At 37.7% G+C, this 13,985-nt stretch overlaps 1 protein-coding gene across 1 annotated transcript in view; it reads left to right on the forward strand.

The window, feature by feature from the left end:
- Nucleotides 1-5,664: 5,664 nt before the first annotated feature.
- GGT7 (gamma-glutamyltransferase 7) overlaps nucleotides 5,665-13,985 on the forward strand; it is a 36,639-nt gene continuing 28,318 nt past the window's right edge. The window contains exon 1 of the mRNA XM_074212102.1: nucleotides 5,665-5,833. Coding sequence (XP_074068203.1) covers nucleotides 5,665-5,833 — 169 coding nt within the window. The remainder of the gene's footprint in view (nucleotides 5,834-13,985) is intronic.

Consider the following 13,985-nt stretch of genomic DNA (forward strand, 5'->3'; position numbering starts at 1 on the left):
TGCCCAAGGTCACACAGCTAGGTAATTATTAAGTGTCTGCATCTGAATTTGAACTCAGGTCCTCCTGACTCCAAGGCCAGTGCTCTGTCCACTGAGCAACATCATAATAATAATAATCAACTGTGGAAAAACTTAGCTACTCTGATCAAGACAACGATCCAAGACAATTTCAAAGGATCCATGATTGAAAATGCTATTCACCTTCAGAGAAAGAACTAATGAATTCTGAGTACAAATTGAAGCAGCATTTTTTGTTTTCTATATTTTTCTTGATTTTTGGGGGGCAACATGGCTAATATGGAAATATTATTTGTATGATTTTACTTATTTAATTGATATAATATTGCTTGCCTTCTTACTAAAAAGAGGGAGAATAGTTGGAACTCAAAATTAAAAAAACAAACAACCTTGATTTACTCCACCCTTACATTTATATGCTAGGTACTGGGTTTAGAATTGGTTAAATAGGTGGACTATAGGTCCATGTGAATTTGTTTTGATTTTTATTAATTCAATTTTATTTTATCTTCACTTTCAAATTATTTCCCTCTCCTTTTCCCCTCCCTCACCCAATTAAAAGGCAAGAAAAATAAAATCCATGTATAAGATATACAAAACAGATTTCCATGTTAGCCATGTTCCAAGAAAAAGAGTAAGATAAATTGAATAAAAATATGCTTCAGTCTGTAGTCTAAGCCCATCAGTTCTCTATCTGAAGGTAGATAGCACATTTTAGCATGAGATCTTTGAAATTGTGGTTGGTCTTTATCTTGATCAGATTTACTAAGTCTTTTAAAGTTGATTATCTTTATAATATTGCTGTTATTGCATAAATTGTTCTCCTGGTTCTGCTTACCTCACTTACATCAATTCCCAGATTCTCTGAAATCATCCTGTCATCATTTCTTTCTGTATAATAGTATTCTATTCCATGTGAATTTGGAAGGTACTCTCCAGTGGAACATCCAGGAATCTGCTTTTGGTTCTATACTACTTGACCTTTTTTTTATCAATGACTTTAGAGACTACCTGGTAAAATGGATGGAAATGTGAATTTGTTTTGATTTTTTTATTAATTCAATTTTATTTTATTTTCATTTTCAAATTATTTCCCTCACCTATCCCCCTCCTCTCCCAGTGAAAAGGCAAGAAAAATGAAATCCACTTGAGTAGATATACAAAACAGATATTCATATTAGCCATGTTCCAAGAAAAAAGAGTAAGAGAAATAGAAGAAAATATGGTAAAATCTTCATCAAGTTTCTCTTCTGACACAAACAAGCAATGAGTGATAAGTCACTTATCCTCTCTCTGGGTAAGTCTGTTACCAGATTAGGGGGTCTATCTACCTTGGTAAAGGAACTTCCTCACTCAAGTCTTCCTATAACAATGAAATCACAGGTCTGGAATGCAAATTAAAACAACTATGAGGTTACATCTCACACCTATCAGATTGACTAAGATGCCAAAAGGGAAATCAGTCAATATTGGAGAGGTTGTGGGAAGATTGAGATATTAATACCTTGTTGGCAGAGATGTGAACTGATTCAACCATTCTGGAGAGTAATATGAAACAATGCCTAAAGAGCAATAAAACTGATCATACCTCTTGACCAGTAATACCAACACTAGGCCTAAATTCAGAAGAAAGCATAAAAATGGGAAAAGTCTCCCATGTTGCAAAATATTTATAACAGCTCTTTTTGTGGTGGCAAAGAATTGGAAAATGAGAGGATGCCCATCAATTGGAAATGGCTGAACAAGTTATGGTATATGAATGTTATAGAGTGTTATTGTTCTATAAGAAAACATGAATGGTTGGACTCTAGAGAAGCATGGAAAGAATTATAAGAACTGATGCTGAGTGAAGGGAGCAGAACCAAGAAAACATTGTACACATTAACAGCGTCATTGTGGGTTGATCAGCCTTGATGGACGTGGGTCCTCTCAGTAGTTCAGAGAGCTAGGAGACCTACTATGCGCAATGCTATCCACATTCAAAGGAAGAAAAACAAAACAAAACCAAAAAACCCTATAGAATCTGAATGAATATTATATTCATTTTAAAATTTTTTCTCTTATGTTTTTTCTTTCCTATCTTATGATTTTTCTTTCTTTTCCCTTAATTCAAATTCCTCATATAGAAAATGACTAATCTGTAAACATGTTAGACACAAATGTGTAGACTGCCTCTAAGGGAAGAAGGGTGAGAAGGGAGGTTGGAGGGAAATTATGTAATTTAAAAATATATATTTGGGGGCGACTAGGTGGCGCAGTGGATAAAGCACCAGCCCTGGAGTCAGGAGTACCTGGGTTCAAATTTGGGCTCAGACACTTAATAATTACCTAGCTGTGTGGCCTTGGGCAAGCCACTTAACCCCATTTGCCTTGCAAAAACCTAAAAAAAAAACAAAAAAATGTATTTGCATGTGGATGAATATTGAAAAACTTTCATAACATGTAATGGAAAAATAAAATTAAAAAATTGAAAAAATGAATGTTGAAAACTATCTTTACAAATATTGGAAAAATAAATAAATCAATAAACACAACAACAGCAAAAGAAATCACAGGTCTGAGTTCCTACTCTCCCTTCAACACCCAAATCAATGTCTCAGATATACACATAGAGAATTATCTTCATCAAATGCCAAAGAATTGAAAATTGAGGGGATGTCCATCAATTGGGGAATAGTTGAAAAAGTTATGGTTTATGAATGTGATAAAATATTTTTGTTGTATAAGAAATGATGAGCAGGTGGATTTCAGAAAACCTGGAAAAATATGTATGAACTGATGCTGAGTAATGTGGGCAGAACCAAGAGAACACTGTACATCTTAATAGCAACATTGTGCAATGAACAATTGGGATAGACTTAGTTCTTTTCAGCCAATGATCAAAGGCAATTCTAAAAGATTTGTGATGGAAAATTCCATCCATATCCATAGAAAGAACTATGGAATCAGAAAGCAGATCAAAGTATACTATTTTCACTTTAAAATGTTTTTTTTCAGTGTGATTTTTCCCTTCTGTTCTGCTTCATCTTTCACAACATGAATAATATGGAAAATGTTTAACATGATAGTGCATTTATAACCCATATCAGTTTACTTGCTATCTTGGGGAGTGGGGAAGAAAGGGAGAGAAGGAAAATATTTGACAAAAATGAATATTTAAAACTATATCTATATGTAATTGAAAAAAATAATAAAATACTATTAAGATAAAAAAATTCAAGATGCCATCAGACTGGGAGGGATAGCCAATGCGCTGATGACAGTTAGGATTCAAAAAGATATTGACAAGCTCTTAGAACCTAATAGAATCCAATAAAATGAAATTTAATAGAGATAAATGTAAGGCTTTATTTTTGAATACAAAAGATCAACTTCTCTAGGACACAATAAGCAGCTATTGCTTACAATCTTTTTTTTTTTTTTTTTTTTTTTTTTTAGTTTTTGCAAGGCAATGGGGTTAAGTGGCTTGCCCAAGGCCACACGGCTAGGTAATTATTAAGTGTCTGGGATTTGAACTCAGATACTCCTTACTCCAAGGCCAGTGCTCTATCCACTACGCCACCTAACTGCCCCATTGCTTACAATCTAACAAAATATTAGACAGCAAATAATTTATCTGAAAAAAGGTCTGAGAGTTTAAATGGACCACAAATTCAATGAATCAATAGGATGACATGATATGATAATCAAAAAAAACCAATTTGATCTTGGACTATTTCAAAAGAAACTTTGGATAGCTTCCAGTAATAAAGAAGTTCTATAATCCTTAGCCCTGGTCATACTGCATGTGTATATTGTGTTTAATTCTAGATTCTACATATTAGGAAGGAAATTGATAATTTCCATAGGAGCACAACCAGAATAGCGAAGAGCCATATGAGGGTCTGTTGAAGGAATTTATAATGTTTGGTTTGAAGAAAAGAAGAATCAGAGCAATTATGATCTTTGTCTTAGAATACCTGAAACACTGACATATAGAAAGGAATTATATTTATTTTCTTTATCTCCTAGAGGCAGAATTAGAAGCAATGAGTAAGAACTGCAAAGAGGCAGATTTTGACCTGATATAAGGAAACATTTCGAAGCAATGAGACCTATGCAAAAGAGGAATGAGCTGCCTTGAGAGATAATGAGTTCTCCACAGGAAGTGTACTATAGTAAAAATGTATGGGGATATAATTTTTAATTTTATCTGTATCCCAGAAATTTGGTATATTTTCTCATTATCATTTTTCACATTATTGTTTCTATGATTTATTCTTTGATTACTTGAGATTAATTTTAAAGTTTACATTTAGGTTGCATCTTTTGTTTGTGCTCCTTAAATTGAATACAATTTAAATTTCATTATGTTCTGTGAAGGATGTGTTTAGTATTTCTTACATTTTTGCATTTATAATTTCTTTGCTCCCTAATAAATGGCCTATTTTTGAAAATTTATTTTGTAGTATATAATTATAAAAATTACTCTGTATTATATAGTTCATGACAATATATTATGTCATATATAATGATGTATTATATATTATTGTATTAATAAGATTATATGATATACTCAATTACTATCTGGTGTTTCTGTTCAAAATATGTCATTTTTTAGTTTAAATTCCCCAATACTGAGTTCAATTTTATATTTTCCTTTTGTTTAGCTTTCTGTTAGATTTGTCCAACTCTGAAAAAAGAAGATTAAAGCCTCCTATTATTACTGTGTTACTATGTCTTTTTGAAATTTAGTTAATTTTTCCTTTATTAATTTAGATGTTATACCAAGAGTGGGGAAGGGAATTAGGATGAGGATGCAATTGGGGATAAGGATAGAGTTATGGATGAAGCAAAATTGGAAGCATTGTGTAATAAGAAGAGAACTTGAACATGGAATCAGAAGACCCAGGTTTAAATGTTACCTCTTCTGTTTACTACATATATGATTTTGGTCAGACTGATTAATCTCTCTGAGCCCTAGTTTCCTTCACTGTAAAATGAGTGCATTGCCAAGACTTCTAAGATCCTTTCTTAGCTCTAAGTCTATGATCCAGTACAAGACTGGAGCTGGAGCGGAGGAGAGAAAGAAGGATGGGAATGGGGATAAGGATAGCAAGTGGGAGTAGAAACAGACATAAAGATAAGGAATGGATATGGAGAAGAAGGATGAGGAAAGAGTTATGGAGACAAGTTTGGAGATGGGACTAGCACTAAAGTTGGGAGTGGGGATGAAGATGAGAATGGAGATCTGAAGGGGACAGGGAGGGAAACATGGATGGGATTATAATGAGCTTCCAATATGTGAGAAACTATTGTGTAGAACCGGGAGGAACTGATGGAGAAAGAAACATCATCTACTGGGTGCCTCCTGGCATCAAAGACTTTTCTGAGTGTCATTGATAGCCTCTTCCTTGTCTTCCTCTACATTGTCATTCCTCCTCCAACTCCAGGGCTCTACCTAGGCATGACAGCCACTCAGACTAAGGGTCAACCTGGGACACAGCTCCACTTAGTGGGGGCACATGGCTCGGTGCCCCCAACTTGGAGCCTCAGGCCCCGCCCCCAGACCACAAGCCCCGCCCCTGTGGTCCCCATCCCCCACCCCCTCGCCCAGGCCCCGCAGTCACTTCCGCCGCTGCGCTGCTGGGGCAGATTAGGGTGAGGATGGCGGCGGAGAAGGAGGCGAGCCAGGAGAGCGCCTTGGGCGCGTACTCGCCCGTGGACTACATGAGCATCACGAGCTTCCCGCGGCTGCCGGAGGATGAGCCGGCTCCTGCCGTGCCGCTGCGCTGCCGCAAGGACGAGGACGCGTTCTTGGGGGACCCAGACACAGGTGAGGGAGGGCCCCGCGGAGCCCGGACTGACCACGACCTACCGCGGCTGACCTGGACCGACTGCAGCACCGCTGGCCCGCTCTGCAACCCTTCCCTGGTTTCATCCATCCTCCCACCCGCCGCCCTCCCCTAGCCCTCTCTTTCCCACCTGCACACTCTGTGTCCCTTCCTCTCGGCTTCTCCTTCATCCTCTCAGCTTCAGTCCTCATCCTCGATCTGCCCTCCATCCCCTATCCGCATCCTTTCCCTGCCTCCCTCTGATTCAACCCTCCCCGTCTCCCTTCCCCTCCTCCTCTTCGCATCTCCTCCCATCCCCCTGCTTCCACACTTCTATTATGGATCAAGAGCAGAGAATCGCAACGGTGGGGGCCGGGGATGCGGAGAGGAGAAGTATATTTCTACCGCCAGAGACAGACTGAGAAAAGTACCCTTGCCCCAGGATAGTGCAGGGCAGGGAAAAAGGGAAGGGACCAGAACTGTACCAGGAAGAAATAAGGTCTGGGAAAATTAGGTCTGGGAAAAATTGGCAGCAGGGTGTGCATGGGGGCGGGGAGGAGATGGAATAGGGTACCTTGAAAAGAAGGAGCAATTGATTGCGTTCTCCTAGGTCTCCCGTGGTTTACTAGAAAACAGGGGGATACATTCAATGACCTCTCAAGGTCCTTGGAGTATTCTTTCCTCTCTAGATTCTTCAGTATTCGATGGGCTGCCTAGTATCCTCTCTCTCAAGCTGCCTCCCATCTTTTTCATCAGATAATTATTTTGAAAGAAATCAGCATAGTTATTTGAGGACTTCCCACAGTCATTCCACTAACTAGTGCCTATCTTGAGGTTCAGGAGGGAGTGAGTTGCTGAACTCTTCTGCTCCCCTAATACAGTGCTAATCACCAGTTTTCTTCTATTCCCACAAAACTTAAGGGGGTACAAGGCTAGGATAGCACAGAGAGAACCTCAAGGAAACTGGTAGGAAGATACCCTCTGTCCTGGTAGCCCTCTCTCTGGTCTTCTCCACCTTTCCATATAGTCCAACTCTTTCTCCATCTTTCCCCTACTTCCTATGACCCCTTTAATCAAAAGCATCACTTCCTGCCTCTGGGACATCCTTCCAGGAGAAGGCCATCCATTCGGGACCCACTCACACCTCCAGGCACCCAAATGTTCTTTCCATCCTGACCTGGTAAACCTCAATGGGCTTTCCTGCTCCCTGCTTCTTCATTTTTAGACTATCTTCTACCTTTCCCCTAGCTCCGGGTCTTTGTGAACCTCATTCCGTCATCTGCTCTGTCCCAGCTTCCCCCATTCCTGCCCTTCAAACATAAACTTCTGCATACCAATCCTCTCTGTCTTAACCTCCCAATTCAAGTTCTGTTTCAACCTTTCCAGATTCAGCCTTCCAGTTCCCAGTGCCCATCATCCCCAGCCTTCTGTATTACTAAATCTCTTGCCTGATCTGTCTCAACCTTCCCAATGCTGATGCTTTAAGTTTCAACTTTGCCCTCCCAGCTACCTCTGCTTCTTCCTCTCCATCCCAGACCTCTTTGTCTCTGTCAACCAAGTTCAGACTCCTAGCCCCAATCTTCTAATTACAAATGCCTTGAGTCCCTAGATACCTAGCCCATTGTGTCACTTCAGCCTTTTGACCCAAGACCCTCTGAGCCTCTAGAATTCCAGTCTTTCATCTCCCAATTTTTTAGATCCTAGCTCACAATGCCTCTGGTCCCCAGGGTCCTGAGTCTCCAACTTTCTGTATTCCCATCTCTGCTCCTTGGGTCACTACCTCCAAACCTTCTTTGCTCCTGCTCCCTTTCCAAAGTCCAAAAGTTTTCTCAGATCTATACTGAGGGTATAGGTCCACTTAGGCAGAGGATCTTGATTAAATACCCCCTCAGTCTAGATTTTTCCCACCAGTAGATGTGAATGTTGCTGTCAGAACCAGACCTTAAATCAGAAATCAGGAGATTGGGAGTTAGTACCTTAATCTTCATACTCAGACTCTCTTCTCAGAAGCCTCATCTACTGAATGTCCTGGATTGAAGGAAGAATTTTTGGTAGAAACCAAGTGCCTGAAAGTTTTAGTGGTTTGAATGGTTGCAATTTCATTACGATATTGTGACACAAAAGGTTAATGCGATTTTAAGCTGCATTAAGAGAGTCAAGAGTGACCAACAGGCCTGGGAAGGTGATAGTACCACCCTCCCCTACCATAATCAGATCATATCTAGGGAATTGTACTTAGTTCTGGGTGCTGTATTTTAAGGGCATTCATAGAGACCATTTACTAGAATTGGTGAAAGACCCAATACCAGACCATCTTTAAATCAGATGAAGGAACTGGGAATGTTTATCTTGGAGGAGAGAAAAACTTGAGTAGTTGGGGGGGAGACATGATAACTATCTTCAAGTACTTGAAAGGTTGTCATGTGGAAGGGGGTTCAAACCTGTTCTTAGCTTCAGAAGGCAAAACTAAAAGCAACAATATTTTAAAATTGCAGAGAAGCAAATTTAGAAGCAGATGTAAAGGAAAAACATCTTAACAGTTAGAACTGTCCACATTTGAACGGGCTGCCCTCAGAGCACTTTTTGGTGATGATGTAGAGAAAATTATTTTTCAGGAAAGCATGAGACTAGGGGCCTCTGCAGTTCCATCTGAGAATATCTGAGGCTTTCAAGGCAGGAACTGGGCTTTCTATTTCTGTAATCCTATATGACTTTGACCATAGCCTTGTCCTCTTGATTGGTTATTAGTGAGAGTTTACCGAGTGAGTGGACAAGAAGCTGATATCATGCCATATACCTATCCATATCTTGAGTGGATGCAGTGATGGTGCCAGGTGGGTATCCTGTTAGAGGAAGGAGGGGGGTAATTTTAAGAAGAGTATTGAAGGCTGTCAGAGATGCACTGTACCCTATCAGTATTGATCCAACCATGAAAACACTGACTTCCTCCACTGACAGATTTAAAGAGCTAATTTTACCTGCTACTAAAGGTAAACAAGACAGTGATGACAATCCAAAAGGTGACCCAGTAGATGGAAGGAGTTACAAGCAGAAAATCTTTGTTGAACTCAGATACTTGAGGAGCTAATGTTGCTAAACAAGAGTAATTGTCTCTTCCTATTATATAAAGGAAATCTATTTTCTAAAGCAGCTAAGGATGCCATTTACTAATCATTATTATATTTTCTTTTGAATAGATTTTGTGGATATCTTTTGTTTTGACATCGCCTAGATTTTCCCCCATATCTCTCCCAGAGAACCACACCTTTTAACAAAGAATTTTAAAAAGAAGAAGAGGGAAAACATCAGCAAAACCAATGATACACAAAAAATATGAAGTTATATGCAATTATCGTATTTCCAAGATGGTACACAATTGGGGCAGCTAGGTGCAGTGGATAGAGCACCGGCCCTGGAGTCGAGAAGACTTAGGTTCAAATCCAGCCTCAGAAAATTAATAACTGTCTAGCTGTGTGACCTTGGGCAAGTCACTTAACCCCACTGCCTTAAATAAATAAAATTTAAAAAATATGGTACACAGTTTAGAACACAATTGAAAGAGTTACCTTTAAATAACCCTTAACCATTCTCAATCACAGCTCAGGAAGTCTAGTCTGTTCCCAATATGAAAACATTTTTATTAAATATGAAAAATATGAAAAAATTTTATTAACTCATTCAGTATCCCCAGATTTGAAGGTAGACAAACCATTGTTCTGGACCATAGCTCTAGTCCATTTAGGGGGTTCAGGACAATATTCCATAAAAAGTCCTCTTTCAGGTAGCTTCCATCAAGATACTGCTGCTCTATCAATAACAGAAAATACTTTTAGTTGCCTGCCTACTTCTAAGGGGGGAAATGTTTCCATTTTCCCTGCTTTTTCTTCTCCACACAGTTCTGTGAGAAATTCACGCAGATTTGTGATATACTTATTCTGAGAAATCATCACAAAGTTTTTCCACACAGAAGGTAATCTGAGAACCCACCAGATTCTCCCTCCTATGACTTCTCTTGGATCTATATACTCATTATTTTTCAAAGGCGAAAACTGAGGTCCTGAGAGAAGGAACTTGCTCAAGGTCACATAATGACTGAATGTTCAAACCTAAACTTATGACCCAAAAAGGTGGTGCAGAGTAAAGAGATTTGGAGAAGGACATCTGAGTTTCTGTCTTGACCCTGTTATGGATTTCTCTATGAGTGTTGATTTTCTCATCCCAAAGATGGAGACAAAATTATGTGTAGCAACTCTCTCACAGGGTTGTTGTGAGACTTGAAGGAGAAAACAGATTTAAAGCATTTTGTAAACTGAAAAGCACTATTTAGATGTTAGTTCTTATGATTTTTTTAAAATTTTGTCCTTCCATAGTAAGCTTGGCAGAAGACTCACATAAACCCCTTATTCCAAAAGTGTTCAAGGATGAAAAAAATAGATAGAAAATGGGATAAATTTGTCCACTTTTCTGTAACAATCTATTTTCATCATCAACGTCAAAGGAACAGCTACATTTGGACTCTAATGCCTCTGTCCCTGAAGTATGATATGGAGAAACAGAAATGGCTCTTAGGGAAAAGCACTTGGCAAGAGTAATCAGACTAGACTACGCACACATCAAGAAAAGCTATACTGTAGGCAACACAACATCAAGGGATCCCTTAACAAGACCTCTCACAGAGTTACTAAAAGAATGGAAAAGATAATAATGTAAAGCCATTTGTAATAGTGGGTATCTATAATCCTTTCTACTGGAGAAACTCGGATTGGGGGATTGTTTGGATTCAGAAGTTCTGAGCTATATATAGTAAGACAAAACTGATTAGGTGTCTGCACTACTTCTGGCTCCAGTAAAGTGGGCCATCGCGAGTGTGGGGTCACCAGGATGCCTACAAAGAGATAAATCTACTCAGGTCAAAAGTGAACAGTTCAAAGTTTTTGTATTGGATGAGCCCCACCACTGGCCACTGCACTTCTAGCCTGAGTGAGATGAGGAGTCTCAAAAAAAATGATGTATTATTATAATAAAAATAGTTAACATTTATATTGCGCTTACTATGTACCAGGCACTGTGTTAAACACTTTATAATTATTATCTCATTTGAACCTCACAGCAACACTGGGAAGTAGGTGCCATTATCAAAGATTTTCTTGGTGGAAATAGGTTGGAAAGGGCAAGCTCTTTCCAAAGGATCAGATCATATTTTTATAATCATACATTTGACTGGAAATGGAGAAAATATAAGTTTCCATGCAGGGATATTGTTTATTGGTTACAAAAAACATTTGACTCATTGAAAGAATTTTAAATCTTCTCTTCCAGTAAGTCTCTCCAGCATATGCTCTCTTCTTTTATTTTTTTCATCTCTTTCCACCCACTCATTCTACCCACCCATCTCAAAAGAAGTCTTCCCTTCTTACAAAAAAGTGAGCTTAAACAAAACAAATCAGTTGAAAATGTATGTCTTATTCTTAACCATCACCTTTCTGCCAAGAGGTGTGAGGCTAGCTTCATTAGGTTTCTGAAGTCCATGCATTGATCAATCTTCTAAAATCTTTCAGGATTATTTTTCTTCACATTATTATCATTTTTAATTGGTTGTCTTGGTTCTGCTCATTTCACTGTGCATCATCAGTTCATTTGTACATTCTCAATATTCTCAGAATTCTTAATATTTGTTATTTCTTATGGAGCAATACTTAATAATGTTCAATTTATTTTATTTTTAAATGAATAAGCATTTACTTTGTCTCCTTCCCACCTTCTACCCAATTTAAAAAAGAAAACGTCTTATATGTTTAGTGAAATAAAACATTCCAACATTGTTCATGTTTAAAAATGTATATTGAATTATACATCATGAATCTGTCATTTCTCAGTCAGAAAGTGGGGAACATATTTCATTATCAATTTTCTGGTATCATGGCTGGTCATGGCATTGTAAAGAGTTCTTAAATTTCTAAAAATTGTTTGTCTTTACATTATCATTTTTATATAAATTGTTTTCATATTTCTAGGCTCTTCACTCTGCATCAGTTTATACAAGTCTTCACAGATTTCTCTGAACCCAGTCCTCATTTTTTTCCTCCAAATTTAAGATATAAAAGTTTTGTTCCACTTTTCAACTGTTATTTATTTATTTATTTATTTTTAGGTGAAGCGATTGCCCAAGGGCACACAACTAAGGTCAAGTGCCTGAGGTCAAATTTGAACTCAGGTTCTAATTCCAGGGCTAGTGCTCTATCCACTGTACCACCTAGCTACCACCCTAGCCCTCATTTCTTATAACACAAAAGAATTCCATACATTTATATACCAAAATTTGTTCAGCCCTTTCTCCAATTGATAAACTCCCTCTAAGTTTCCAGTTCTTTGCTGTATTACATTCACATATTCCATTTTTTCACCCATTCCCCAACTGATGGGTATCTAGTTTATTTCTGTTTCTATCTCATATGAATAATTTGGGGCAGCTAGGTAGTACAGTGAATAGAACACTGGCCTTCGAATCAGGAGGACAGGTGTTTGAATCTAGCCTCAGATACTTGACTAGCTGTGTGACCTTGGGCAAATCACTTAACCCTGACTGTCTCACATCCAGGGCCATTTCCAGGGGTCTTGATTCATATCTGGTTACTGGATCCGGATAGTTCTGGAGGAGAAAGAGAGGCTTGTGACTTAGCACAGCAGCCCCTGCACTCAAATCCAATTTGAGTGCTTGTTATGGCATCACTCTCAGATGTTATAGTCTTCTTCAAAAATGAAGGACAAACTATTATTATTATTATTATTATATTATTATTATTATTATTATTAAGTAATTTATTTTGTTAAATTATATTTTTATTTTGTTTAAGTATTCCCAATTAATTTTTTTTAATTTTGAACTCTACATTCTCTCCTTTCCTCCATCCCTCCACCCATTGAGAAGGCAAGCAATATGTCAATTATATGAAGTCATGCAAAACATTTCCATGTTAGTCCATGTTGCCAAAAAAACATGCAAAAAAAGCAAGAAAAATAAACTGAAAAAAAGTATTCTTCAACCTCCCCTCAGAATTTATCAGTCTCCCTTCTCTCTCCTCTTAGATCATTGTCTTGATCAGAGAGTCTGATCATTGTATATACAATATTACCATTACTGTGTACAATGTTCTTCTGGTTCTGCTTACTTAAATGCATCAGTTCAAAAAAGAACTCCTCCTGCTCTTTATTTCTTAGAGCACAGTAGTATTCCATCACAGTCATATACCACCACATATTTAGTCATTCCCCAATTGATGGACATTTCCTCAACTTCCATTTCTTTACCACCACAAAGCTGGTATAAATATTTTTGTTTAGATAGGTCCTTTGGAGGGGCATTTAGGTGACGCAGTGGATAGAGCACTTGTCCTGGAGTTAGGAGGACTTGATTTCATATCTGGTCTCAGATACTTGATACTTACTAGCTATGTGACCTTGGCAAGTCACTTAACCCCATTGCTCCCCACCAAAGAAAAAGTAAAATAGATCCTTTTTCTTTTTCTTTGATCTATTTGGGACCCAGTAGTGTTATTGCTGGGTCAAAGGGAATGTATAGTTTTATAACCTTTTGGGCACAGTTCCAAATTGTTTTTGGAATGGTTCACAATTCCACCAAAAGGACATTAGCATCTGAATTTCTTCATATCCCCCCTTGGCATTTGTCTTTTTCCTTTTTCTGTTGTTAACTAATCTGGTACCGGTGTGAGGTGATACCTCAGAATTGTTTTAATTTGCATTTCTTTAATCAATCATGCTTTAGAAAATTTTTCATATGAGTACAGTTTTGGTTTCTTATGAAAACTGCCTATTCTTATCCTTTAACAATTTATCAATTGGGAAATGGTACTTTTTTTTATAAATTTGTTCTAGTTCTCTATATGTTTGAGAAATGAGTCCTTTTTCAGAAAAATTTACTGTAAAAATTCTTTCCCATTTTCTTGATTTCCTTCTAATTTTGATAGCATTGGTTTTGTTTGTGTAAAAACTTTATAATTTTATGTAATCAAATTTATCTATTCTATTTCCCATATGTGTCATACATGATATTTTATTAAATATATATATATATAAAACAACAGATATATTATATAACATATATAACAATAGATATATTATATAAACAATATATAT

The sequence above is a fragment of the Macrotis lagotis genome, chromosome 1 (assembly GCF_037893015.1).
Source record: "Macrotis lagotis isolate mMagLag1 chromosome 1, bilby.v1.9.chrom.fasta, whole genome shotgun sequence".
Taxonomy (NCBI): Eukaryota; Metazoa; Chordata; class Mammalia; order Peramelemorphia; family Peramelidae; genus Macrotis; species Macrotis lagotis.